We start from the raw sequence: 27210 nt of genomic DNA on the forward strand, positions 1-27210 counted from the left end.
AGTAACTTCCTCAGTAGTAGACAAAAGTAGCCGGCAGGCTGCGTCTGTCCTCACCGCAGAGCTCCAGAAGACACAGAAAAAAGTTTGTGCAGCAGCGGTGAGACGCTCCTGGATCCACCGGAGTAAAGCGACCTGCAGCCCGGAGGAAGCCTCTCACTGACACCCAGGTGTCTCCACACTTCACTGTCCTGCTCCTCCTGGTAGGACTTTTCTTTATCTCACGGTGTATCTGGACTTTTTTACGTGTTCAGTGTTCAACCCCCTCTGACTCAGTGGAGCCTCAGAAACAATGAAAAAGACCAATAAGTGTTAGTTTATCTCTAATGTCATTCACAGCTTCAGACAGATGAAGTGAGAGCTTCTCAAAATGAAAATGAATGACACAGTAGAAATAGAGTAGGAAAACAGTTTGAGTGTGTAAATAGTTGATTTGTAGTAGTAATAGTAATAGTAGTAGTAATAGTAGTAGTAATAGTAGTACCAATAGTAGTAGTAATAGTACAGATGGTTGCAGAAGAAATTCTGATTTTAAAAAGTAGTTTAAAATGTCATTTTCAGTTTGTGACTTTTTTCCGTCCATCTCCTGAGTGTGAAGATGAAATCAGGCGTTGGCTTGTCGATATGAACATTTCTCAATACTTCACACCTTATTCTAACACGCTGCCTGGAGAGGACAGGAGTCAAACCCTGACGAGAAGAGGAAACACTTCCTGTGACAAGAGGGGGGGGGGGGGGGGGCTGGACACTTTCTGTCTGCCTGTGTTTTTTCTGCTTTTCCTTTGCACATGTTGTTTTCTCACAATCTCACACCTGCACTCATGCCCCGTGTTATTCACACACACACACACACACACACACACAGCAGACTGTATTGGGTTGTGTGACCCACTGAACTGTGGAGGGAGGATTAAAGAACAGCACTTGTGTCACAGACGCTCCCGGCTGAGCGGTGTGAGTTTGGCCCCCGGGAGCAAAGTCCCTCAGGCCAAACTTGTCCTTTCTTTGGCCGCAGGAAGCGGGGTACGGCCGTGTGCGTTGGGAAGTGTCTCCTCTTGGGTGGGTTGGTCTTGGGTGTAAATCATAACATCGCCGTGCGTAGTAGAAGTAGTAGCGTCATCCTCATGGTGGTTGCTAGGTGTCTCACCTGTTGCGTCATCATGTGCGCTGTGGAAATGGTGGGAAAATAAAAATGGTGCTGTCTTGCCAAAAGGAAAAAAAGAATAAGCTCAAGATCATACATGTTTTTTCCTGGGAATGTTCCACCTGTTTTGGACGATAAAGGATATGAAGTTGTTGCTTTGTCTCCCGCTCATTGTAAGTCTGCCATGTTTGTCCTGGTTCTAGTTCAAGGACCTTGATTGTCATGACACTCGACTGGATGATCAAAGCCACAAACAGAATATTTACTGAATTAAGTTTGATTGTATATCTATCAACATAAAGCTCATTTGCTACCTTTGCAGAGTATTTTCTCATTCATAGGACAATCTGACTATGGAGAAGATCACCCAACACAACTGAGAAAAGTCTGTTGGTTTAGAGGAGGGGTGGAGCCAGGGTAGAGCGTGCAGGAGGCACGACATGATACAGAAAGTGTTTTGCAGAAATCATGGTGTTGTGTTTACCTCATATACAATGTGTGTCTTATCATTCCTGTCATGAATGTGTCTGATGATTTCTGCTGTGGCCCTCACTGACAGAAGTCCCCGGATCTCGTCATCCATCTATTTAGACATTTTCATTTCTTGTAAATAATCCTTTTTCACCTTCTGATGGTTTTGCACCAGTTGCATCACAGAGATGCCATCATCACGCCCACCGGCTGTGACAGTTACTTGATCTCTTCTCACATTCCTAGTGACTCAGACATTTGTTTTCCCACTCACTGCTCCTGTAGTGGATGAACAGATGAGTTCAAGGTTGACGGGCTTGTGTGAAAGCAACTTGTGAGTGAAGCCGATGATAGTGTAGCTTAAGTTGATCTTCAACTGCAATTGATGAAAGTTTGATAAAGAATGAAGCCTGAAAATTCAATGTCTTGAATAAAGTGAAGGGAAACAGAATTTTCTCCAGGACCTATTTTCTGTGTGTTCCTACAGAAGTGACACCTTGGAGGAATTTAGTTTCTGAAGCATCCTGCTCAGCTGTCACCACTGACAAGTTTATTTATTTATTTTTTAACACAAACTGTTTGTCACGGCACAAGAAGTCATCCTCCAGCAGCCAGAAGCCTGTCATTCATTCTGGCCCATGTAGCATCTTGGAAGTTTGTCTTGACGGAGCCCACGGGCTGTATAATGTATTTGTTTGCTTTCTTCCTCTTCCTCCCTCCCTGTCTCATTGACCATGGTCACATTCTTCCGAGGTCTCAGTAGTGGTTGGACCCCGGCCAGTTCTAAACTACAGTGGGACGGCAATCATAAATGACTTGGACCGGTTGCGGCTGGTTTTATGGGTTGGCATCGCTTGAACCCAGGCCAATGATAATGATGGAGAATTGGTGGTCAAGTGGTTGCAGGTGGTTAGGGAGCAGAATTTAGATTTGTGTTGTGTTGTAAGAAGTTTTCATTTGACATTATGCAGCTGTCGGTTCCTCTTTGGACACAAGACACAGTTTGCATTATATTCCGTCACGTTCTGTGGGAAGCTTCATTTAAGGGCAATGATTTCATGCTCACTTCTGAACTACTTCTTCAGAATCTGTTGCTTCATCTTTCTATTTTCTAGTTTTAAGCTATCTACTTTTTTAATTTATCTCCACTCATTTGCAGATAGTTGTTAATGAAGATGATGTGAAAATGTTGTTTCAATCGTGTACAAAAAGCATTGCTGTTTGTGTCTTGTGTGGAGAGACGTGACACTTGAACACCGGAAGCCCTGAAGTACTGGCCGTTGCCCCAGAGGCTAATTAATCGGCAGCTGACAGCCGATGGGCTCAGAGACTAATGTGGTTCCAAGCAAAATGTTAAAATGCAACCAAATCTGGTTTTTAAAAGTTCAGATGAATTAAAACATTTGAGACCACAAAAGGATACAGTTCTTTGAACTGAGTCAGTGTAAGAACTTTTATCATCCTCATAATTTAGATTTAGTTTTTCTTTTTAGTTTGTTGTATGTGCGTCTCCATCCGTCTGCCCATAGTCAGTCCTGTCTTCAGTAGGTTGTGGGGACACGTGGCTGGCAGCAGGAGTGTGTCTGCATTCCCTGAGTGGGGGGAAGTGACCTCAGGTTTCCTTCACAGTGACGACCAGGTGCTGCAGTGTTATTGTGAGGGGTGCTAGACTTCCTCCATGGATGCTTTGTTGGTAAACGTCTGAAATTTGATCCTTTCTGCCAGGGCCCCTGTGGGAGGTAAAGTGCCCCCCCCCCTCCACTTAAAACTCCAGTCATCCTGCCTCGCTCTCGTTCCCTCTCCTCTTTCTTTACTCTCGCTGCCACAGTTCACGCTCCATGTGAGATTTTATTTAAAGACAATATAAACTTTATATAGGCAGCGAAGGAGTGCAAAAGGTAACAGACTCGGTGCTAATGGGGTAATTACATTCCTCCAGGGATACAATTACAGGTCCATACCTAGCACTTACCTGACACTCTCAAACGAAATGCTGTTTTCAAAGGAAATACCAAATTGTTAGCACAGAATTGCAGATCCCCCCATAACTACAGAGCTATTAGTTTAATACTAACTAATTATAGGTTCTGAAAGAATAAGCCGATGCTTTACCTTGCTCCACTTTCACCTGGTCTGCTCAGGTTAGACTCAGCACTCTGTTACATTTAATGCTGGATTATTGTCAGTGCGTTCATTAGTTACTTTGGGCTCCTTCTACCTTAGCAGTGTTTACATGACCTTTTCTCACATGAGCCAGATGTTGTTTGGGTGCAGGAGTCCTGTCGAGTCACTGCTGCATCATCACATCTGTCATGTTGTGAACTTGTACTGAGGAAAAGCGTTAGTCAGGGCGTGACTGTTCTCCTGCACCCTCGCCTGAAGGGACGAGGGCCGGGTCGTGCTTCAACAGAAGTGTGTGGCATTGATGTCACTCAGGACTCGATGAAAGGAATGTGGGAACATTTGTGGGAGCAGGATCCCTGATAAACCTGTCTGTGTTTCTTGGAACGCCACCACCTCCGCTGCGGGATTAAATATTAATAAAAGTGTGCAAACTGGAATTGCCTAATGTTTGCTCACCCATGAGGGATGTTATCATGGGAAAAACTACACAATCTATACACAGGAAACAAATGTCACTAAAGTCCATTAATAAGCACGACAGCTGCTATTTTGTCAGCAAACTGGCCTCTTAAACCAGCTATGCAAGTTATATGAAGCAACGGGGAGAACTGAGAGGAAAGTACACGTTTGAAGGCTGCAGACAAATTGCAGTGGTTTTTATACAACTGGTAATGTGATGTGTATCATAAATTTGTATAAGTAACGGTTATGTTGGGCTGCGGCTAATGGCTAAATCATAGGATAACCTATGGTTAATGGAGACACTTGAGGAGAAGAATGTTGGGTGAGGAGAGTTTCTCCACTGCACGAGGTAGAGAGATGTTATTCCACCCTGATAGATTTCTGCTGAGCGAGATGACAAAGCATCAAGCCAAGTCCCACACATCTCATCTTCATATCTGGGATCATAAAGTAATCTTGTTTTTGAGGAAATCACTGGGCCACTGACCTACAATTATCATGGCTTCTGTCAGAGGTGAAAGAGCTGTTTGCTTTTCCTAATTTTAGACTCCAGCTGCTTTCAGACATGCACTGAACTCCGCAGCTCCTCCGTATTTCCGCCTGGTCAACTAGTATAATGTATTTTAAAAAAGAGTTAATACGTCACTTCCTGCCTGCTGCACCCTGCTGCTCCACCTCTTGCCTGAATAATGGATTTGTTGCTGTTGTGAATGCATCTCTGCAGAAAAACTCTCGCTGTGTTGTGCATGTGGGAAAGTCAAACCGCAGGTAAACACCGAAGCAAATTCTCCGGATTTTACCAGCAGGTCATGTCTGAAAACGACTTCTGTTAAGAGTTTAATTCCTAATGTTCGAAGCTGGCTGACACCCCTGCCCTTTTTGATATCTGAGAACTGAGACAATTACCCCTAGTATCTGTCATCTAACAGCAGCCATCTATCATCTGTTTTATTTCTATGGGAGCAGCAATGTCGTCATCCCTCCCATTGGATGTTCTCGCACACTGGCTTAATTGGGCAATAATTTGAGAGCATGTGGCACGCAGCCTTTAACCACACAGCGATACCCAGCAGGCCTCAAACAGGGCAACAATGCTTGAGGCTCAAAATGTCACCTTTCAAAATGCTGTGAGAGAGAGAGAGAGAGAGAGAGAGAGAGAGAGAGAGAGAGAGAGAGGAGAGAGAGGGAGAGAGAGAGGGAGAGAGAGAGAGAGAGAGGGAGAGAGAGAGAGAGAGAGCCATTAACAAAGTATTTCTCCACAACAACATGCCAGGAGGACGCTGTTCTCATAACAGATGTCTTGAAGATGTAATTAAACCTTGGCAGTTTATATGTGAGTTGTTTGCTTCACCACGGCACTACCGTATCCCAACCTCTCACCCCCTGCTGCTGTGGCAGTTGTGTCTTTATATGGCGAGTAACTTGAGTTTGCCACAATGCCAACTGCATTAGAGCTGATTGCTTCCCAAACACTTAATGGGGCTGGTTCCCACATCTGCAAAGAATGAACCCAGACTGTGACATCATGGTGGAGGAAGTGCAGTCATGAGAGTGTGGGTGTATGATGGCAAGGTGATGGCGTGTACAGCATGTATTCCTTTATTCAAATATGCACAAGTGTTCTTGCTGTTGTTTCACAACCGTCCCCATTGGATAAACCTGAAGGACTTAACGTGTTGGACTGCATGAATCACTGTTGCTTGTTCAGATCAGATGTGTATTATCTCATCTCTGATAAATACAAGAGTGTTTATTTGAAGTGCAGCTGTGAGTGAGAGCATCCCCCCCTCTGAAAGTAAACACTGTGAAAATGCTTGCTCTGCTTGATGAAACCAGTGAGCGATCAAGAATGTGACTCCTTAACCAGAATGTTTTAGACCATATCACTCTCTCTCTCTGTCTGTCTCTCTTTGTCTGTCTCTCATTGTTTGTTACCCGCTAGTATTTACAGACACACACACACACACGCAATTTTTTCTCACCCTCACACTTTCGTCTCTTCAGTTCTGATGTAGAGACAATAGTGTCTGCAGAGGAGACAGGCTGGGACAAGCCAGACTTGCTGCATTTGCAGAGGTGTATATTTATGTCACTCACTAGTCCGTAAATTGAACTGTGTACAACAATTGTGCCCTTTTCTAAATACACAGAGAAGTGTGCACCTGGCACTGCATGGGCACACGCTGGCACTCATTTGTAAATCTGTCAAAGTTGCACTGAATGGGAGCAGGACATTTCTTGGCCTCCTCTGCTTCTCTGTCTTATCTCACCTTCTCATATGGTGCCTTGGAAGAGCCATAAATGGCAGAGAGTGTCCTTGGTGTGGCTATAAAAGGTCGTCAGCTCCTCAATGAGAAGATCACAGTAATTTACAGCCAAGATGAGTAACACAGCTAACAGGATTTCTCGGCGAGGGGAGTTAAGAGAAAGAATGAAAGCATGAGATGGAGAGAGGAGTGGCCTGAGTGCATCATTACTGCCCGTGGGCCGCATCTGTCAACGGGCTGTCACAGAAAGGCGTAATCGACGATAACTGCAAGTCGCTGCTGTATATAGTTTGTTCAGGGTGAACCATCTTTCCATTTCGGAAAAGCGTGTATCAGTACACAGAAATTCCAACAACAATTTAACCTTACCACAACAAATGTATACAAGAGAAAGAACATGCTGTGACTCCTCCAAAGCATCCGTCGTCAGCTCTTTTTTACCTTATGTAATTAAAGTTGTTGGTGAAGCGAGAGCACAGCAGTGAAGGACTGCTTTGTTTGACAGTTTGACATCATATTGAGCTCAGGATGTTTGTGGTAATCGGACATAACTCCTTCCAGAGGGAGTTCAGAGCATTTACATTCAACACAATCAGCAAATGATTCACAGACCTCCAGTTGAGCTGGGGACCGAAAACAAATCAAACAATACTACGTTTCGGTACCTGAGTATGGGTGAGAGAGTGCAAGTCAGGTCGCTGGCAAAGTGTGGTTACTCTTTTCAGAAGTCATAAAACTTGCTGTAATATTTGTGATGCAAAATAGAAGCTGGCCAGAGCAACATGTCTAACTCGAAGAAACACCCGATCAATTAGAAGATATCAGACAGCTGATGAGCGAAGCTGCAGAAACATTAAGTGAAGCATTATCAACAACCTGAACATCCTCATTAGTCTTTAATTAGAGAGTTGCATTAAAGTTGTTTTTTCTCTTTATGACAATGTCTGGATGCATCAGTAGTCAATGGTAGTTCTAACTTTGGTTTTGTGTGAATGGAAGCATCTCTCATCCTGCCTTTCAAAACCTTTACTTAAGAAACACACACAGGAGTCAGTCCTCCGTCAGGAGTCGACTTTTAGTTCACAGCTTTGTCTTGGTTTCTCTGCAGAAATGACGTAATCTCTCTGATGTTGGAGGAATGATGTGGCAGATACAGACCCCACATTACAACTGGCAGCTTGATGAAGCGTACTGTATATGTGTCAGGCATTCAGCCAAATGGTGCTTCATGGTGCCTGCTCACATTAGCAGCAGCAAATTGAAAATGTAACACATCTCCACCATCAATTTACAAGTTGGTGCAAAATAATTGATGAACTGAATGTTGACGCAACAGCATGAGCAGTTAAAACAGGCTGCTCACACACCAGAGAGACCGTTCTGTTATTTTAGATAGATGGTTAAAGTTTCAGTTGTAAATACAATCAGAAATAGTAATGTTTGTGATCTGAAGAGGCAAAGAGAATTCAGATTTCAATGTCATCTCAAACCTTGGATGCAAGCAGCGTATTAACGCTAGTTGTAATTAGGGTCATACATTTTTACACCCCACTGGACACTGCTAAAAAGTTCATATTGTGTTCACTCTATTCCTCTCAATAGTCCGGCCAACATAACGGAGTTGTTTTCTTCTTTACTCTTCCTGAGGTCCACCATACGTTTGCAATTCTGTCAGTGCTTTAATGGGCCTAAACAGTCAACTTCAAACAGAACCACATCCAGTTTTGGCAATGGAAATGAGATCAATGGGTAAAATGGGGGCCAGACGGTGAGCAAAGCACAGCAGAGGGCCAATGACACAAGCACCATGACTTCACTGTGGAAGTATTCAACCCCCCTTCCAAAACCCCCATCCCTCATCCCGTTGCACGCTTTCTCAACACTGGTGAGTGGAAACTGTGTAAGGTTTAATGGTTACTGAGGAGAGAATGGAATAAAACCTGTCCTATAGTATTAGCAGTCATGCGTAATGACGGATTATGGTCATAGCACATCGTGCTTGTGGTGATCAGTCAGGAGAGTGTTACAGTCGTTAGATTTGTGCCATATAGCTTTTAACCTTCATCTGCTGGTGAAGTTGGACTCTGGTCATCCAATAATAAAGGCTGAGCCATATATCCTGTTAATTTACACAAAGTGTGACATAAATTTACACTTCACTTGATCGATGAAGAGGCCAAAAGCCTTGACGAGAGCCTTAGTGCCTTCAACTGTCCTCCATTTGTGTGTCTATTTTGTGTAGAGTACTATTCCCACATCCCTGGAAGCCAAGAATACCTCTATACAGAAAAGAAGGATAAAAGCAGAATGAGGCCAAACAAGAGTCGGAGGAGATTCGCGGTTAATAGATCGAGTAGCGATAGGCAGGTCTGCTTGGGAAGCAACATAATTCAACCACACTATCAGTGTTTACCAAAGCACCTGTTTTCACGTCGTCTCTCTCCATTTAACAACTGCAGCAGGGACTTTGCATTTTATCACCGATAATGAATTAGGTGGAGAAGATGAATGGGGTTTTGCATTGCTGCATGATAAAGAGATTCCAGTGTGTGACGCCGTGAGATAAGGACCTGACGGATTGCAGGTCTCTCCTGGCAAAGTCGAGAAACTTGTTATAGGATTTCTGAACTTGCAGCTCTTCTCGACACTTATTTGAACATCAGATAAACCACTGAGATGCATTGTCTACCAGCAGGAGTATTGCTTTCTGATGCCATTACAAATCAGTTTTAGCTGAGGACATGTTTACACCTACCACTGCTGCTCTCCTGCCGGTGGATTTTATCTGATTTGCTGAATGGTAGAACACTGCTCAATCAAACTCTATCCTAGCTCTGTGTTTGGAAGCAAAAACTCAAAACATAGAGGACAAAAGAAGAAATGGCACTAGGTGTGAACTTAGACTGGATGGGATCGGTTTCGGTGAGTTAATGAATGAATGTGGTTGGAGGCAGGTTTAGATGCATGGCAGCTTGATTTATGGACACCCTTTGAAGCGATCTCATTCCAGCCCACTGCCTGTCTGCTGCATTTCAGAGCTGGGATGTTCTTCCTGCGGTACAGTGAGGGGGATAACTGACCTAAAGGTTACTAACCTCCACTCACATACGCACTTCTTGATTTTTGTGGCGTTTGGTTTGTGATTCACTCCTCAGTCATCTGGAGGTCAAAGCTACAGCAGAAACAAAAAGACACAAAGGAGGTGGTTCCCAGTCTGGGACCATAAAAATTGGGTCAAGAGAGTATTTCTGCAGAGTCAGGCTAGTTTTCCCTCGCTTCACTGTGCAGAATTATCAGGGAGAATTTATAGCGTCTCCACTGAAATTGAATGGAAATAGATTTTAATGATCTTCTGCAGTTGAAATCTCTCTCCAGCCGTCTCTAGTAATGATGACATCATTGTTTGAATAAGTAAAGCTTCCATCTTCTCTTCTTCTAGTGAGGATTCAGGACTGAGGAGGTTGGCTTGGCAGTACTCAGTCCTAGTTTGTACGTCTGGTTTAAATGAATTGTCTATTTGATGTGTTTGGATTCTTATTACCAAGATCTTACCACTTTGTTTGGAACTCATTTCCTAAATATGTCAGATTGTTTGATCTTATCAGCTTCATTTATGCGAGCAGAAAAGCCGGGGGATTGTAAATATGAGCAGTAATTACACCCGGCGGGAAGTCCCCACAAAGGGTCCTAAACAAACTGCTGCAGTGTGTATGCAGCTGCTCGCTGTGTCTGCTCTTCCTGCACAAGTCGGCCATTGTCCCCCAGTTTGGCTGCTGTGTTTATTTTTTTGTTTGATCTCTCTATCTTCCCTCGGCTTTGTGTGTTCACATGTGCGCCTGTGTGCATGCATGGTACCGTAGGTGTGTGTCTGCGCATGCACACGACAGCAGGTGTGTCTACGCCACTGTGGCTTTGTCCTTCTGCAAGACTGTGTTAGTGTGTTTAGACTTAATACGGCTGTTTTTCATTGCATCTGTGTGTTTGGAAATGTGTGCGTCCGTCTTTCTGAGAACTCCCAGAGATGTCTCTGTTTGGGGTAAGAGGAAGAAGCACGCTGCGGGTGCACACTGACTTGTTATCAACTCCACATTGGTGAATGGGTTCATTGCCCAGGAGGAAATGAACCCACATTTGGTTCTTGCACTAAATACCAGAGCAAAGGAAGAAGACATTATGTTTTTTATGACAGGAAAATGGTGCAAGGGGATGTTTCAGAGGTCAACCAATCATTATTGCATCTATTTTTAGATGCTGTGGGATTTTACACTGCTGTGATTTACAATAAACACAAGAAAGTATGCATTTAACTGTACACACTGTATAGTTTGACCTGATTTTCTGCACGTGCAGGGCAGGCTCCACTCTAAATATAGTCAGGAAGTCTAAAAACGTGGATGTGATCTAAGTTTAGGACGTACTAATATGATATCTGTTTTTCCTGATGGGTTCAATATTGTTTTATGGCACCACACATCAATTTTTACACTGCCGCAGCATCCCCAATAAAACGCTGGGTTGTGCCTTCAGTCATCGCCGTGCAGGATGAAACGAGAGCTACACGTCACTGCCAAGAGGTTTATGGTGCAGGGGAATGAGGGCACTGTTTACACGTCGCCATAGAAATGTGCCTGAGAAGGGGAAAAATGGCTGCATATACTGGAAATGACTTCTAAGTCATTTCATATTTGGCAGGGCTCCCTTGCTCTTCTGAGCCAATGTTTTTTTTTTCTCCATATGAACCCATTTTTTCGGGGTTACAGAGTCAAAGAGGAAGAGAGGTGAGTTTTTTTGCTCTGTTGCGGTTGTGGGAGATAATTTGTGCAGCTGTTGTCAAAAATGTGGATTGTTCTCGCTGCTCGTAATGTCTAATACCCATGAAGGCCCTCTGCATGCAGGGATTGGGTACATCCACCTGCTTATGACAACATGCGGAATATTCATGCCGTGGGATTTTGGGACGTATGTTTAAGAAGGAGATAACGCCCTCTTGTCTGGGCATTAACCTCAGGGTCAGGTGCCATCACTGCTGCCACGAGCCACAAGTCTAAATTAGTTCTAAATAATTGCTTGCAGTTGGGGGTGTGCACTGTGCAGTTGTGTGTGTGGCTTAGGTTGCTGAGTGTGCAGTCTGTGAAACTTTAGCCCAGCTCCTTGATGTCCAGACTAGTTGTGCTGACTCGGGAACATGAGGAGACCACCTGGGACTGACCAGGGGTCTGTAGGAGCCACTTTCTTTGTTTTCTTTGGTTCACAGTTAGCCTCGGTATTCAATACCTGTGTGTTACAAATAGCCATGGAGCTAGTACATAAATCAACAGTAGTCATTTAAGTCAAAATGATGATGCAGCTATTCTCCTCTTTGCATCGGTCAGCGCACGTTTGTCTAGTGAACATTCAATTCTTTCATTGGTTTAGTGGAAATCCTACAGTGCAGATTCAAACTGTAATCAGATTTATTTAGTTTGCATTCGAGACCACAACTTCTCATCAATGTTTTTTTCTGAGGCACCTTTCACACCTGTTATTTTGGCTCTGATTAAATGGAATATAAGGGAGAGCACAAGGTCCAGACCAAACAAGGTAGGTGTGAATTCCCCCTTTTAGAGATTACTCCATTAAATGTGAGTGAAATTCCTCATTTTCCACTGACACAGCAACTGATAAAGACAACTGACAGTATTTTGGCTAAATATCAAGGCCACAAAGCTGCAGGCTTCAGTTCAACTTGAGAGACATAGTTGAAGCAGCAAGACGAGAAAAATAGAGCATGACCAATCTTCTATCATGTCAGAAAGCAGGGACAACAGCGTCAAAGCATTCTCAGAATCCTCTGTGATCAGATTTCATGGTCCTAGGCTCCACAGCAACAGCTCGGAGGCATGCACCTGAAATTCATATTAGGACCTGTGTAAATCAAAGGTGGATAAACTCGCCCCCTAAATCCCTTAAAGCAGTTTGTTTAATTTATAAGAGCAGTCCAAGATGTAGATTTTCCATTGTGGTGACCTGTGAAGACATTTGTTGTGTTTCCCCGGCCGTCTAGCGAAGGCACAGAGACACAGACACAGGATGAGATTTCTGTTTTCCTCTGAAGATATACAACAGTGGGGCTTTTTTGGATCTCCCTGGAGGTTTTAGTTGTGGAAGCAACATCCTCACCCACAGCTTGGAAGTGAGAGTCTCCCCACCCTCTGATTCTGTTGGAATTTGAATGGAGACAGGGCTGTTGTACACCTGATAAAATTAAAACAGATTTATTCAAACACAATGCAAAGGTCCACAGTCCTCAACTACACAAAACAGGTGTCAAACCTGAGCCGGGTCTCTCCTGCACAGGGCCGGCTTCAGATTTCAAAGGGATGCCCTATCCCTGGGATCACAGGGCCGAGGCTGACAGGGAGGATGTGAAGATATCAGGACAGTGACTAAGAGAACCATTTTTGGACACGTCTCTGCCCTGGGAAACTCTGGAGTACAGGGGTCCCTGGGATTAATCACTGTTTGTCCAAAGAGAAATAATATACACTGTGTCTCACACGGAGAGACAATCCTTCTCAACTTATTCATTCTAAAACAAGTAGCCACAGCAAAAGTAACACAACTGTTCCCCTGAGATCTTTCAGCACTTTTCGTAGATCTGTTTTAGATATAAATGCTTATATTTCGTGACTGTACTTTTTTGTTGCGAAGGAATCAGCTTTAAATAGTGATTGTTTTTTATCACACGTGATTTTTTAACTCCATTGTTTCTGCATTCCTGACCTCCTATCGTCTCGTCACTGTTTACCACCTCAAAGTGTAACCAAAGCTCAGCCAGCAGACTGTCAAGATCTCTTTTCTCATTCTCGCTCCAGTTGTTCCTCTGCCATCTACACATTTACCGGCAAATACCAGCACAGGAAGAAAAAAAAAAAAAGACAACCTTTCTAGCATTCTCCAGGCAGTGACTCTCCAAAACCTCCACTGGCACACAGGAGTTGACTGCATAGTTTCCCCAATGCAAACCAGATGTGAAGCACTAATGTATGGCAGCATGTTTTTTTTTTTCTTCAAAGGAAGACAAATGTAGGCCAAAAATGTAGTCCTCCGACCATCCGCACGGAGTGATATAAAAATAAATTCACATTCATTATGAACTTTCCCTCGTGGCGGTTACGGCCCTGTATGATTTAAAGTAATTGCGATGTTATTGTTTGGTGTCGGCGGAGTACTGTGGAGCACTGGGATGGAGACAGGCTTGTGGACAGGGACAGAGGAGAGGCGGCGATCGCATTTTCTCCAGAAAGTTCCATGCGTATGGCGACTTCCCCTCCGGCACGTCCTCAAGTCCCTCTGGGCCAAGTCAGTGTCAGATTATAACAAATTTACGACCCAAGCATAACGACACACGTCAGTGGAAGACGTGCTGTGCCTCTGTTTATCTTTTGTACACAGAACGACTGTGTCAAATCCTCTTAATGATTGAGTCCACGAGGTTTGACGCACAGTTCTTTCAGGCCAGCTTAGCCTTTCCTCTAATGCTACAGTTTGCACCACACAACACATTCAAGGCTAATATTAAAAGACATCAAGTCGTATACCCACACTTGCACGGTCGTTAAAAGTTGCCGAGAAGGGACAAATTACAAAGGCCGTGGTGACATTTGCTGCAGCAGGTAGTCATTTCCCTCCTTTGTGTTTATGATGCCGGCTTTGATTTGAGCCCAGTGTCGCCTCCCACTCCGCACCAGCTGGTGTTTAAATGCTCAGGGACAATAACAGGTTAGCGCTCCAGTGTCTGGTCCTGCAGCCTCCACTCTATCCTCCCGTCTGACCCAGGCTCCCACAGAGGAGCGCTCTCAGGTGCCCCCACGACAACCCCCACCCACCTTGCCACAACTCGTTCTCTGACGTTCTTCAAAGACAGTACAGCGGTAGATGTAGCTTCCTGTGCACACGCTGCTGTCGTGTCCTGAGAATGTGGGTGGCCCAGCGTCTCCTCTGATGGAAGACAGGAGGAGATATAAAAATGACAGCACTCATGTAAGAGCCACTGGTTGTTTACAAATGGCAAACTTAACAGAGGCTGAATGGAGACCCCATGGTATAAACTGTGGTGACCGCAGATTGCTCAAACCCTCAGACATCTTTCTCATGATTGCAGTTGTGGTTTTCTGGTTTAAAATCAGTGTCGCAACCAAACTAAATAACAGGATTCAACTGTGATAGAAATGTGTTGTACTAGATTGTTTATTACCAACAAGTAAGCAAGATTTGTTATTAAGATTAGAATTAAAATGTTTTTGTATTAACATAACTTGAAGCTTGTTTGAATAAGCCCAACTGTTTGTGAATGGGTTGGGCCATTATCTCTGCTTCATGAGCAATTTCCTCCTCATCCTGTGATAAGATTCATTGCCTCATGTGTGTCCTCTCAATTACTGGACTTCATTTATCTGATCCAGCGAAAGCCGGTAAGAACACTGACAACACGTCTGACTAATAGAAAACAAATATGTTTCAGGGTCAAGCCCCTGTGTTGTTTAATTGCAACCCAAATGGTTTCAACCACTTTTGTCCATGAAAACATTTAGTCATGTTGATTTGATTTAGCTCTTGGAGTGATCAGTCAGAATAGGTGGATCTGGAAGCTTTTCACAAAGGATGTGACCTCTGTTGCCTGTTGCTTGAATAGAAACATGAACATAAGTCTTGACACTGTGTCATAAACACAAAGTTCTGAACCATTAGACAAAGTCTCTTGCAATTCATGCCTTGTTCCTTTTTGCATTAGTCACCAAATGGAAAGTCTTGCATGGTTGGACTAGAATAAGATCAGAATACATCTCCTTCAGGCTCTTTTCAAGTGGCCACTGGACTGAGACACAAATGAATTTTTCTCAAGTGTGTTTTGGACATTTTACTTTATTTTCGATACGCTCAACCAGGCCCTCAAATGATATACTTAAGTGTCCAGTGCTGTACTTTTTTCCCCGTCCCAAACCCAGCCAAGGAGCTTTACTGTGTCTGGAAGATGTCCAGGCACCAGACAGAGCGAAATGTGATGGTATGTGTTTATCCAAAAGCAGCCGTTTCACTTTTCCTCTAATTTGATTTAAGACTTGGTTTAGGTTCACGTTTGAGATAGGTTCAGGTTTAAGGTCCTGCTCCAATATGCATTTACAGCTAAATGTTGCTGTTTGTTATTTTGCTTTGTCTCATCCCATTCTTGTGTTTGATTTCCTTCTCTGTTCCTCCATCACTCTCTCTGGGACCTAAAAGGAAAGTGTACTCACAGGGGACAGCACACTGCTTCCTTTGGTGTGTTAGTCTGTTTGCTGCCAAAAACTCCAGTTAGTTGAAGGTGATCGAGAGGCTTTTCTAGCTGCTACTTTTTTAAGTAAATACGACGAGTCTTAACAGTAAAATCCACACTTGTTGAAGTATCACTTGTTGAAGTATCTACTTGGACATAAAAGTACACAAGTCACAATGGACCTTTAAACACAGACTTAATGAATAGAGGAGTTCTCTTTGCTTTCTCTCTCTCTGTTGCTTTTAGACGACATGCAACAACATAGTGACAACTTTCATACAGTTTCCCGTCTTTCGATAAACTAAACCATTTTAAAATCATCTGCCGTGGCACATGGTGACACTGTTTCCACCACCAGTCATGTTCTGTTATCAGCTTGCACCACTTCCTTTCTTGACTTCTGTGTGTTAGAGATATGGAGTCCTACAATAGTGTTCCACCAAGATATCTATTTTGTGTTGTAAAGCGACAGACTAAGTTTTTGTCCCTTATTTAAATGATGTCAACGAGGTACATAAACAACAGTTATTACACTATAGGATTAATGGAAAAGTCCTTAGTGTTTCAATTTAAAATAGGGCTTTATTTCATTGGGGCACTTGTGATTAATCCTGAAAGTGAAGTATTTCATGTGTTCTGTTTACCTTTTGATAACAAAGTCAGTTAATCTGAATAACTTTGCAGAAGAGATTTACCAGGTGGCTGTGACTCATGGAGTAGAGCGGGTCGGCCACTAACCAGAAAGTATAGGTTGATCCCTGTCTCCTCCAGTCCAGTGACCAGTGACAGTAAAGTAGTTTGAGTGGTCAAAGAGATGTAAAGTATGATAGTAGTATATCACAGGTTTAATGTTAGAATTCTCTGTAGAAGAGTTACTGATATCTGTACATTTATTTTAAACATGTGGGCACAACTGCATTTAATCCATTGTCTGTCTGGTTGTACAGTTTATATATTGGACTTCATGCACTCACATATGTCACACCTGTAATTTTGAGTGTGCAAGACACATCTGCTGACTGCAGTCAAGATGATTTGTCCCCTCTGCCAATGTAACATCACGTCGAGTGCTTTGTTTAGTCTCAGTAAAAACAGATCTTTTACAAGCAGATTCTCTAAACTGTCGACAGTGAAGGGAAGAACTGGCGATCTTGTTCCAGGCAGGTTTCTGTGAACTGTTCATTTGGAATCAAATAGAGCGTAAGCAAAGTTTGGGCTGGGGATTACCAGGCCTGCCCGTGTGACTGGACTGGACAGGGTATCTGCGAGCCCTTCAGTAACCATCCATGACTATGTCCCCCAGCAACAGCATACAGGCTGCTTGTTTGCATTGGTCTGAGGGTCTGTGGTGTCTCACAACTGCCCCTGAACCTCACCCTCTTATGCAGCCTTGGCATTCCTCTGCTATCGACAAGTCTATAGAAGTTACAAGGTTCTTCACATACCATGTTGTTTAACAGCTGTACAGAATTTATAACATATTAAGGAGCTTGGTTTTCATTCATCTTTAGCTTTTCTTTAGAGCAGCAGTGGTTAGCAATGTCTCTCGTAATTGGCCGGGATGTTTCTGTTTTGAGTTTCTGTGTTAAACTGGGTTTTCTCCAGGTCCAAAGACTTGAATATTGGGGTGAGCTTAATAGGAGACTCCATTATCCATAGGTGTGAGTGTGAATGTGAATGTTGGCCTGCTGGCAACCTGCTTCTGGTCCAATGAGACTGGCTCCAGCTCCCCCCTGTGACCCTCAGAGGATAAGCTGTACAGTTAATGGATGGATTTAAGTCTTGGTGGAGCTAAAAATGTTACGTCTTTATACTCACAGTGTCAGTAAATCTTGGTCTCCTTGAGAGCATGTGCCAAAGCCAATTTGATTGATTATATGTGCAGCGTTTTGGCTGAAGGTTGCTATGAGAGGAATAACAGAACGCCCCAACAGAAAAGGTTTTGTACTTTTATGGCAATTTTGATTTTGATATTTCTTTTGTGAAAGTGGAAAACTTTGTTGAGATGATACAGCGGCAAGGCAGGTGTAAAAGGGGGTTTACACACACGAGGGTTCATCCTCTGAGAACCATGAACATGCTTTGTGAAGTTCATGGAAAGCTGCATCTGGTTTGGAGATACTTTACTTTGAACAGATGAATTTCTGCAGAGTCACTCACACTGACCCATATAACTGAATGTAATATATATTGTAGTCTGTCATGTGAACTCCCTGTGGTCCATTCAAAGAGAATGTAATCCACTGTTTCCAATATTAAACAATGATCCCTATGTGCTGCAGTACTATAATTAAACTCTGTACAATATATTTGGAAGATTGTGCTGCGTGGATAAAGTGGTGATTTCCTAGAAGCGCACTCTTTTCCCAGGAGGCTGAATTCAGTCACAGCTTTGGTATTTGGGAACCTTATTAGCCCAGAGTGGGGTTCTTAGTCACTGGGTCCTGGACAAGAAGGAGTAGTAGATACAAAGCCCTGTGAGAACTGGTCTCAGGACCAGAGTTCACTGTGACCCAGATCCAAGTCTTTTCCTCTGGTTGATTTGGGATGGTGGGTCATGTCTTAGTCCGTCACCCCAGGAGTGCACTGACGTCATGACCCTCTCTGTGAGAGTTCATTCCAGGATCTCAAACACTGATACTCAAAGTGAATTTCTGTGAAATTCTAATCTTAACACCTGGAAGTCAAGCCCTGTCTGATTGTTAAAGTAATAAATATTTATGTATCAGGTTTGTGACTTTTGCAATTTAATTTCATGTTCTCATCGGTTTTGGAGAGTTCACTGTACACTAGAGGATCATTTGGTTGATTTTGTGTCTCATTCACTGCTCCTGACAATAGTGTTTTTGGATCGAGTCTGGTCTGAACAGATTATCTGCCCAAAGGATCCTCCTGCGAGAGGTGATCTCATAATCTTAGTGTTACCTACTGGATCAGAGACTCCCTGTTTTTGAATCCCAATTTTCTTTGAGCAGAAACTTGAAATAGCCGATGACGATGAGGTAAAAACTCACAGAATATGATGTTTTTCAACCCAGTAATTGACAGTAACCTTCGCCCAGAGCTCGGTAATATTGATATGGACCGGCACCTCCTCTGCAATAGAAGGTCAGAGAATGTATAAATATTTCTACAATTCTGAAGATCACAGGTTTCTCCCTTTCTACAGCCCCATTATTAGACTAACGATAAAACCTTACTTCCAACTCTGCTCCAGCTCATACTGCAAAATGTATAAGCCCTGTTCTTCTCAGCCATGACTTCAACAGGTTTTTTTTGTTGATTTAGTTTTACAGCTCACAACACAAAAGTACATCCAGCTTAAGATAATGGTCCGTCATCGTTTAGTTTTTCTCTAAAGTCACGTTTTGATGACCTAAGATTCAGCGAGATCCCAATCACCACACTGAAATCACACCAACGAGTGTGTGGTCCTGCGTCACGACTGAATCATCTGGTTTATATATAAAAAAAAAAAAAGGTATTAAAAAGCTGTTAAATGCATCATTGTGTGTGTGGTCTGTGAAGATTTTAAAATTCTCTTGTGTGCATCAAGCCTTTACCTGTCTGCAAGCAAACGAGTTATTCTTGCTCAAACCCACACGTCACCACGGGGACTATAAAACACTTGTAGAGAGGGAGACCAGCCAAGGCTGCATGGGGCTTTAATAGCAGGGAAATAATGCATCCAGGAACACTGGGTGATCCATACCAGGTACAGGGATTTAGACTATAGTCAGACATCTGCGTTCAAATATTCATCATTCTGTCAGAGGACACACTCTACTTTATTCCTACCTATCATGACCTACTTTCTACAACCTTTCGGTAAAATGGATATGCGGATTACACAAATGAATTGTGGGAGGGTAATGAACAGCTGCCTGATGTGCTTTGGAAATGAAAGCTGACGTCGGACGTCATAGCGCTGCCTTTCCCAGCTTTGTGAGTCATGCCCCGTCTCGTTCCCTCACCTGGCAACCAAAGGCAGCGCATACCTACCTGGCACTGCAGATAACATTAAGGTCACCGTGCTCATTTTCAGGTCTGTACTTAGTTGATTTAATCTCGACGCTGTGGTTACGTGGGCCGATGGCAACGTCACTGGATTTCTCTGATGGATGAAGTGTCAAATGTGCAGAAATTTATGTTAAAAAGCGAAGACTTGCAAGTTCAGCACCTAGATTGCACAGGTCAACCGCAGCTGCTTATTCTGATAGTTTGCCACAACCCCCAGATGGATACTATAATATTTGACATCAGATACTTAAGATGTATCCATTTAGTCATTAGATGGAGAGTTATGGCAGTGCATTGATGCAAGCCAGTGTATACACATGGCTGCACGGCTGTCCAGGCATGTACAGTTTCAAATTTATGTCTTGAAGTTTTGAAGGGGGGCTGAGAGAGCACTCTCCGGTTTGGGGAGATGGCGCTGAACTGCGGTGGTGAACTTTCTCACCCCGACTCATTAAGAGCTTGTGTCTCGCACAAAAAAGGGCTGAGACGGATGAAACTTGAGAGTCGGGGACTAATGTTTTCCTTCATGACATATTTGGCTTTATTCTTTGTTCCTTTTTCTGTGTCGCCCTCTGCTTTTGTGTGCGTGTTTGCCCCTCGTGCTTATATTCCACTTGTGCTCTTGCAAATGTGGATTGTGTGTGTGTGGCAGCACAGAATACGTTTGAAGTTCGATGTGATTATTATATCAGAGGTGATTATTTGTACTGGGTGGTAGGAATGAATCCTCCTGCAGTGCACCCTGCCAGAGATGCTGTATCACTTATCACTGGGCTTTCCTCCAGCCATGCTGCAATGTTTCGGCGACCTGATATTGTTGCCATAAAGCCCTCACCATATTATTCTGTCCATTTGTTGTGTGCTCAGTCGTGATCATTGGGCTCATTGCCCAATGAAAATCCACATTCTTTAATGGGAACACTCCTTTAAGCTGCAAGGAAGCCACTTGTCAGTGAGTCACGTTCACAAACACCAGTACACAAACACTCACAAATACTTCACGGGGTGTCTGTATCAGTTCGTGCTTCATGCTTTACTCACAAACAGATTCATGCCTCATAAATATTCACAGGTGTGCACAGTGTGTGGGCTTCACATGCGCTGATTTCCTTCCACGTGATGGACGCCGCTCAAATCTCACGTTTGCAGATTCCGAGCAGTCGTTGGCGACAGGAAAAGAGTTGGGTTGTTAGTGAGGGAAAATAAAGTGACAGCTCGTTCTCTTATCCCCTCCCTCTGCATCCACCACACTTTCATCACACACCAATAAAAGTTAACAGGCATTTTGTACTGCCTCTCAGGGCTCCAGCTCTCTTTTTCTCTCATTTTTCCACTTGCTCCCACTTGCACTGCGTGTTTTGTTTGAGCTCAGCTTCTTCGCTGGTACAAGCCAAAAATATTTACAACATAAATATTGGCAGTGAGGGTCTATAGTGAACTGCCATACTGGAAAAAGGTGAATTACTTCTCAACACTCTCCCTCCTCTTCTATGTTCTGCTTCCTTCTCATCCTCTGTTTTTTCGTTGTTTCCTTTCCATTTCCAATCGTATTTTAAAATGTCGCCGTCTTCTTTCTGTGTTCTAGACTCCTAGAGAATTTACAATGGCCGACCGTTTCGACTGTGACAACTGCAAAGAATCCCTTTACGGCCGCAAGTACATCCAGTCTGATGACAGCCCGTACTGCATCCCCTGTTACGACAGTCTGTTCTCTAATACGTGTGACGAGTGCAAAGAACTGATCGGACATGATGCAAGGGTAAGGAATCTATTTTAGCATGATCAGACATGCAATCAGCGGTCTGTTGCACAATAACAATATGAAGTCGAGTACATGCAGAGTTTCAGTTGACAGATTTCATCTATATAAAAAAGCGAAATATTTTTGGAAATGTTCTCTACTATACTGTAAACTCTGGAATCCACTCCACATATCACCTCGGTTTTTCCGCACTGTGAGCAACATATAAAGATAAAGCACATCAAAAAGTTTGTATAAGCTTTAGCTTTTCTGTCATGTCGTGATGTGGCCCCTGGGAGCTGAAACAGAAGCTATGTCATGTTAATGATGCGTAATTCATGGTAAATGAGGCGTGTTCTATATATTTTGTGTGGCAAGACACAGTAAAGGCTAATTTAACTCACAATTATAGAGGCAATTTCCACTAAGTCCACATAAGCCAACGGGCTAGACTATAAAAATGCTGCATGAGGGAACGTCTCCATCTTCCCCCTCAATCAAGTTAAAATTCAATCTTCACTTAATGGAAAACACTAACACCAAGTGGATGATTTAAGACTGAAATATGCTACTTATTTGAGTTTACAGAATGAGGCATGCCGCAGTAGTTTGCTTAGCTAATGTGGCCTATGAGTTGTCAACATCATCCAGGGCAGTGAAGGAGCCAGGAGTTTCTTGGCTCGGTTTCCCGTAGACGATCATTTCACTCCCATCCTTGTAAAATGTTTTTAAACAGAAGCTTGCACATAAGTACAATATGTGCAGGCAACCACACGCTGACTGTGAGTGTGTGTTCACATTACACGTGTGTCAGTTTGACCCAGGACGGTTCCATACTCCTTGGTTGGTTGGTTAAGTCCTTCCTGTGTTTGCTTCCTCTAGATGATTGAGGTCTGAAGCTTTAAAGGGCCACTATGTGGGAGGGGGGAGTATTTATTGACAAAAATTATGTTTCCATTCATTTATTATCGCCTGAAAATAGAAATCACTGTGTTTTCATCACTTGAGCCCTTCACACATCAGGAGTGGATCTGAACAGGGCTTTTATGTTTTATGTAAGCTGAGGCCCCTGGAGGTCCTCCTGTACACCTTGAAGGGAATGTTGATGTTCAATATGTAATTTCAAGGCTACATGCCAGTAAATCCTACACACTAAAACTTTAAAACGTAATGATAAATGTTTTGGAGACAAACAATTAAGGTGATTACATTTCAGTGATAATTGTATGAAATAACCTCCAGTATCCTTGTTCTCTCTTTGCGTTCTGCTGCCAGGAGCTCTTCTACGAGGACCGACACTATCACGAGCACTGCTTCCGCTGTTTCCGCTGCGATCGCTCGCTGGCGGACGAGCCCTTCACCAGCCAGGACGACGCGTTGCTCTGCAACGACTGCTACTGTAACGAGTTCTCCTCCAAGTGTGTGGCCTGCGACAAGATTGTGATGCCAGGTAGGAAGGAGACAGGGATGTTGTGAGATAAAGGTTTGGCTCATTACCGTCACCCAGGAGGTTTTCTTTTCATTGCTGTTGATTTTTAGCAGGATCATGTAAAAATGACTGAACCAATTTTCTTGAAACGTGGTGAAAGGGAGGGAGTTAATGAATTCTTCCTATGGGCTGAGGAAGAACCCATTAACTTGTAGAGCAGATTCAGAATTTTTTTTTAACAACAGAAAGAATTTGGTAGGTGTAGCCAACAATTATCCATGAATTGGTCAAATTAGGTGCTAATGTGGATAATGACCTGTATACATATCTTACCTCCATGCAAGTACTTTACAAGTGGCCAGATACTGTATGTGCACTGCATTCTAGGTTTTTTTCATAATTAAATGTTCTTTTGTCTAAAGAATATTTTTTCAGTCGAGGTTTGAGAAGTATGGTTCTCATTAAAATGGTACCGGATTAAAAATGAGATTTAATAAAACAGTGATTATCTTGACATACACTGTGTCGTGTAACTTAACTCGTTTTTTTGTCTCACATTACATTTTCCATGTACGATACAAAATAAACATTTAAGATACAAACGTAAAGGATTTGGAAGACGACGTCTCCAGGAAGCAGGGACAAATGAAAAGTATAAAGTAACCGATCCAGAAGATAAAGTGAGGAAAGAGGTTTTAGAAAGAAAATTGGAGGAGAAGTGAGGGAGGAAGGCGAGGGTCCAGGATCGAGCAGCGGGGCTGAATGTGACAGATTAATTGCCAATCTGCTTGACTTGTTGTCTGTAAGCCAGATCCCCAGGGCAGGCGGGCTGCCAGCTCACTGATGATAACTGGAGATAAGAAAGTCAGTTATTTCAGCGTCCCTGTTACAGCTCATACAACTTTCACAAAGCAGGAAGGTATGCAACACAAAAATGCTTAACGAGTGAGTGGACGTGTTGATGAGGTTTCTAACATGCGATGGACGCAAAACTGGAAGAATAAAAATATCTGATGAAAAAGAGGCTCCATACGTGAAGATTCTGAAAAAGATTTGAGAGCTGTTTGGAGATAAGCGCAGATGCCGTTGTTAATATGCTGTAAACAAAAACACTGTGATTTTCACAGAGGAGTTCATACATCATGTCCCGCCTCCCTCGCCTGAATGTTCCGGACATTTTCCTGTTGTTGTGAACGCATCAGACCCCAACAGTCTCCTGCTGGATTGTTCGCTTGTGAAAGACAAAGTCCAGAAAATGAAAATAAAATAAAAACTTTCCTCGAACAAAAGTAGTTTACAACTGAACTTTCCCTTATATCATTTCCATCACAGAAAACACACACACACTTAAAGCTCGTTAAATAACTGGGGCTGAAGGGGTTTATGTTGGTAACAAAAGCAGATAAGAAACTAACAACAAAGTCATGTAAACAGATTCCCTCAAAAGCTGCTAGGTTAAAAAGATCGATCAGATAAAACTGTCATGCACACGTTGTAGTGTTGTTCAGATAATGATCCTCTTCCTTTGTCACTCACCAGTTAATACAGCAGCAGCAGCAGTGTATGCAGGAGTGCACAGTACAAGGAAAACGATTTTCACACAGATTGAGACGAACATATCGACAAAGCCATTGAAATACTTTTCCGAGCATTAGAGAACTTCCATTGTTTGCGAAGCCTGTTTTCAGTGAAGAGATTTCGTCTCGGGACATCACTCTTAATCATTAGAAGTAGTTTGTTTTGGAGTTCATGTTTGTTTTTATTTGCAAAACGCTCGTACCTAAATGCTTATAAATCGTCATTCAGCCTGTGCATTTCCTGTGAGTTTATAACCTGGAATGTTTCTGAAGGGGATTTTTGTGTTTTTGATTAGAGAACACCACAGAACGCGGCCTGGAGCGGTGAAATATTAGCAGTCTGCAGACACCACCAAGTACAAAATGTCAGCCTCTTCACAAACCACCATAGAATAAAGCAACCAGTCAAATAAAGAACTCAACAGTGGAAGGGTAGAAGATGGACTGGTTGGGAACACGGAGGAGAAAATGGCTTGAAAAGTACTTGTCTTGTGGATACAGTGTGATTGACAGCTGGGACTGTCCACTAGGTGCAGGTTGCAGGTGTCGTCTTTGGCTCCACCCCTTCCTCCCCCAAATATGTCAGCTTTTGCACAAACAAAGATGGTGGTCAGAGGTGAAGGTCACAAAACTTTTTGTCTTTAACTGTGTTCTCTCTCCGCCTCCTGTCATCTCTCTTACACCAGGAACCAGGAAGTTGGAGTACGGCGGCTCCACATGGCACGAGGGCTGCTTCATCTGTCACAGCTGCGAACAGCCGATTGGCTCCAAGTCCTTCATCCCCGACAAGGATGAACACTACTGTGTTTCCTGCTACGAGGACAAGTTCGCTCCACGCTGCACGCGCTGTAAAAAGGTCAGTGCAGTTATGAGCTGACAGTTAAATCCCCTCGGACACTCAGATGAAACACAGTTAAAGAAACCGGGGAAGACGAGCGGCATTAACCCTGCGTCTACAGGAATGTGCATGGGACAGGATTTCAGAAGTGGTCTTCACGTGACCTCTGACCTGTCTCTTTCAGACCCTGGCTAAAGGTGGTGTGACCTATCGGGATGAGCCGTGGCATAAGGAGTGTTTCGTGTGCACCAGCTGTAAGACGCAGCTGGCGGGTCAACACTTCACCTCCCGAGACGACAGCCCTTACTGCCTCAAGTGCTTCGGCAGCCTGTACGCCAAGAAGTGCGAGGCCTGCAGCAAACCCATCACAGGCAAGACTACATCATTCAACTTAACTGACTTAACCTCACAAACCTTGTTTCCGATTTTAATCCATTCCACTGTTTCCACTGTCCCAGGTTTCGGAGGAGGAAAGTACATCTCATTCGAGGATCGTCAGTGGCATCAGCCATGTTTCACCTGCTCCCAGTGCGCTGTGTCTCTGGTGGGCGCCGGCTTCTTCCCTGACGGCGAGAGGATCCTGTGCCGTGAATGCCACACCAACCTATAGAGCAGTCGTCCACAATATGCTCCCCTTTCTTCCTTTGTCACAGCATTTCATGAACCCAGAGTCATTACCGAGGAAGGTAACACAGGCTAACTAATGCTGCCTCTCAGGTTGTTTTTATACGAAGACATCAGTTCCTTATCGTCTGGATCAGATTTTCAACCAGGAGCTAGTGTGTGAAACCCTGTGTTGATGCTGCATTGAACACCACAGATTTCCTCTTTAACCAAAAAGTTCATTATTTTGTGTGACCAACTTTATGCTGTGCCTTAAAAATAACATGTCTCATATGTTAGGATTTTTAAAACCAAAGAAAAATTCAAAGTGCTAGTCACTTTGCAAAAAAAAACAATCCCTTCATATTTTATGTAAATGGTTTACCACTTCAGGTAGAGGTCAGGCTCTGAAGAGAAGACACAGAACTCTGATCCAGAACCGAATTAAAACCTTACAGTCTGTATTTTCAAACTATGTTGTAGTTACTGTTTTAATGCTCTTATAACTGCAGTTTTATGCATTTTGAATGTTGCTTTTTATCCTTTGAGAAATGTGCGTCTGGCTTTGTGTGTCTTGAACGAGTTACTGTAGATAATGACATAGAAGGAGGTGTGACACTGTTGTTAGACCAATTTAAAAATGTGTCAGAAAGTAAAAACAGTGAGACGGTTGTGATCAATAGAGTCATTTGCACTTTGGATTAGATATTCTCTTACCAACATGTTATGTGCACATAAAAAACACAATTCAAGGACATGGAACGAGACACACTAACCCCCTTTAATGTTATGTATCTGCTTGTGTTACTTTTCAATGACACTTATTTTACATAAGGTTTCATCATATTTCATTTGTTGTAACATCTTTTTTTTTAATCACCTTTGCTCAAAGAGCCAGCATTTATTACCCAAAAGAAGCTGAAATGAAAATGCATTACGGTTGTGTATTGCAGGAGCATGCATGTCTTCATCTGCTACAGCAATTATTGTGTTACTGTTAACACTGTTGGTGTTTTTGTTTTTCATTGTTAGTTTTTGACTTAAAAAAATATTAAAAAATGTACTTATATTTCATTATTTCAGCTTTGATGCTGGTGAGTCAGAGTTGGCAAATATACATTAAAAGATGAAAACTAAGCCATCAAGGTGAAAACAGTATGAACTTAAACTGATAATTGAAATGACTAAATGCTACAATGGTTAGTCTTATTTGTGAAGTCTTATTAAATACATTTACAATGA

General features: G+C 43.0%; 1 protein-coding gene across 2 annotated transcripts; it reads left to right on the top strand.

The window, feature by feature from the left end:
• On the top strand, positions 1 to 27210 carry fhl3a (four and a half LIM domains 3a). Of its 2 annotated transcripts, none has more exons than XM_020093527.2 (6): positions 1 to 200; positions 21366 to 21539; positions 22797 to 22971; positions 25214 to 25383; positions 25550 to 25736; positions 25824 to 27210. In XM_020093527.2, the coding sequence occupies exons 2-6, from the start codon at positions 21384 to 21386 to the stop codon at positions 25973 to 25975; spliced, it is 840 nt and encodes a 279-aa protein (XP_019949086.1). In that variant the 5' UTR covers positions 1 to 200; positions 21366 to 21383; the 3' UTR covers positions 25976 to 27210. The 2 variants fall into 2 exon arrangements, with proteins under 2 accessions (XP_019949086.1, XP_069393435.1); XM_069537334.1 differs by lacking the exon at positions 1 to 200 and adding an exon at positions 21015 to 21236.

The sequence above is a fragment of the Paralichthys olivaceus genome, chromosome 13 (genome assembly GCF_024713975.1).
Source record: "Paralichthys olivaceus isolate ysfri-2021 chromosome 13, ASM2471397v2, whole genome shotgun sequence".
Classification (NCBI taxonomy): domain Eukaryota; kingdom Metazoa; phylum Chordata; class Actinopteri; order Pleuronectiformes; family Paralichthyidae; genus Paralichthys; species Paralichthys olivaceus.

Bases quoted from the DNA above. Each gene is read 5' to 3' on its own strand.
- fhl3a (XM_020093527.2), top strand. From the start codon at position 21,384: ATGGCCGACCGTTTCGACTGTGACAACTGCAAAGAATCCCTTTACGGC. The intron at 21,540-22,796 runs GTAAGGAATCTA...TTCTGCTGCCAG, and splicing joins TGATCGGACATGATGCAAGG to GAGCTCTTCTACGAGGACCG. The intron at 22,972-25,213 runs GTAGGAAGGAGA...CTCTTACACCAG, and splicing joins CGACAAGATTGTGATGCCAG to GAACCAGGAAGTTGGAGTAC.